We start from the raw sequence: 1,511 nt of genomic DNA on the forward strand, positions 1-1,511 counted from the left end.
GTGAGTGTGTGTGTGTGTGTGAGAGAGAGAGAGAGAGAGAGAGAGAGAGAAAGAGAGAGAGAGAGAGAGAGAGAGAGAGAGAAAGAGAGAGAACGTATGTACACTATTAATGTAAAAATGGGCCACAACGCGGTAGAATCGGGCCCAAGTCAATTTTGGGACATATGGAGCGATTGGTATCATCTTAAAGCCTGTCCTTTTGCCTTGCTTTTGATTTTTTTAAATATCCATTTATCTTGGGTACAACTCAAGATAATGGCGCTTGACGGAGATGGGGTCGCCTGGTTTCAGAGGTAAGATTAGCGAGAAAATGGCCGCAAAGTGTAAGTGACTCTTGAAGAAATTTCCACCAAAATCCGTGGTTGGAGAACGCCATATTGAGAATTCAAACCAGGAACAGTTACACCTACGTCCAGCATAGCAGCAGCTAAGTTAAAGGTGATTCCACTTCAGTAATGAAACCATAAAAAAATGTCCTATCTACTTGTGAAAAAGACTTGGTAACACTTGTTTGTTTTTCAGACAAATGAAAAATTAAATGTATTGATTTCGTTATTATTGCCTTTAGACGTATAGAGTTAAAACAGATAAGAAAAAGAGCCTTTGGAAATTAGTATTTTTAGCCTAAAGACAGTGGTTGGAGTTGTTTGGATATTTTTCTTCTTTTTCGTTCTTTTTTGAGTGGAGGAAAGGCGGTTCCGCTTTAAATTTGTTACACCGGTTGTTTATTTATCGGGTTTTTTTGGTGTTTATTGGTTTCTGGGAGGACACTAAAGAGTCTTGCACGTACGCCAGGCAAAAACTTGCCCCGCACGTCCTGTCATAAAGCACATCTCACCTGTAGCACACTCCACCTGGGCCTCTGGACATGCCTTGCTGTAAGCTTTTTGACAAAAGTCCTTCTCGAAGCACGGGATCCCACAGCACTCGCCCTGCTCCGCAGCTGTTGGGAGCAAAATAATACGGTAAGCTACAGTACAAACTGAGCACAATAAGGTAGTGTCATTGGCACACTGAACAAGCTGAGGTAATGTAAATTACAGGATGAACAAGATAAGGTAGTGTAAATTACAGGATGAACAAGATAAGGAAGAGTAAATTACAGGATGAACAAGGTGAGTTAGTGTAGAATACAAACTGAATATGATAAGGCAGTGTAGATTACAGACTGAACAAATAAAGTAGTGTAATTTACAGACTGAAAAAGATATGATAGTGTACTATACAAACTGAACACGATAAGGTGGTGTAATTGACAGACTGAACAAGACAAGGTTGTGAAAGTACAGACTGACCAGAACACAATCGTAAACTGTCGTTCTAAATTGCTATTATTTATTATCTCAAAATCACAAAAGACAAAAACAAAAAAAACAACAACAAAAAACCCAACAAAAAATCCCCAGCACCAATAGTTACTTCTAGAGAAGAAAAAACAAAAGCAACCGGTTCAACGTCTCGACCGACATTACCACTAGCTCCAACGACTCAACTAGTATTATAACACCCCC

The 1,511-nt window shown here is 39.5% G+C and overlaps 1 protein-coding gene across 1 annotated transcript in view; it reads right to left on the reverse strand.

Moving 5' to 3' along the window:
- LOC101861172 overlaps positions 1 to 1,511 on the reverse strand; it is a gene marked incomplete at its 5' end in the record, with an annotated part of 142,597 nt that overhangs the window by 14,368 nt on the left and 126,718 nt on the right. Inside the window, 1 exon segment of the mRNA XM_013090044.2 lies at positions 839 to 943. Coding sequence (XP_012945498.1) covers positions 839 to 943 — 105 coding nt within the window.

Source organism: Aplysia californica, unplaced genomic scaffold (assembly GCF_000002075.1).
Source record: "Aplysia californica isolate F4 #8 unplaced genomic scaffold, AplCal3.0 scaffold01121, whole genome shotgun sequence".
NCBI lineage: Eukaryota > Metazoa > Mollusca > Gastropoda > Aplysiida > Aplysiidae > Aplysia > Aplysia californica.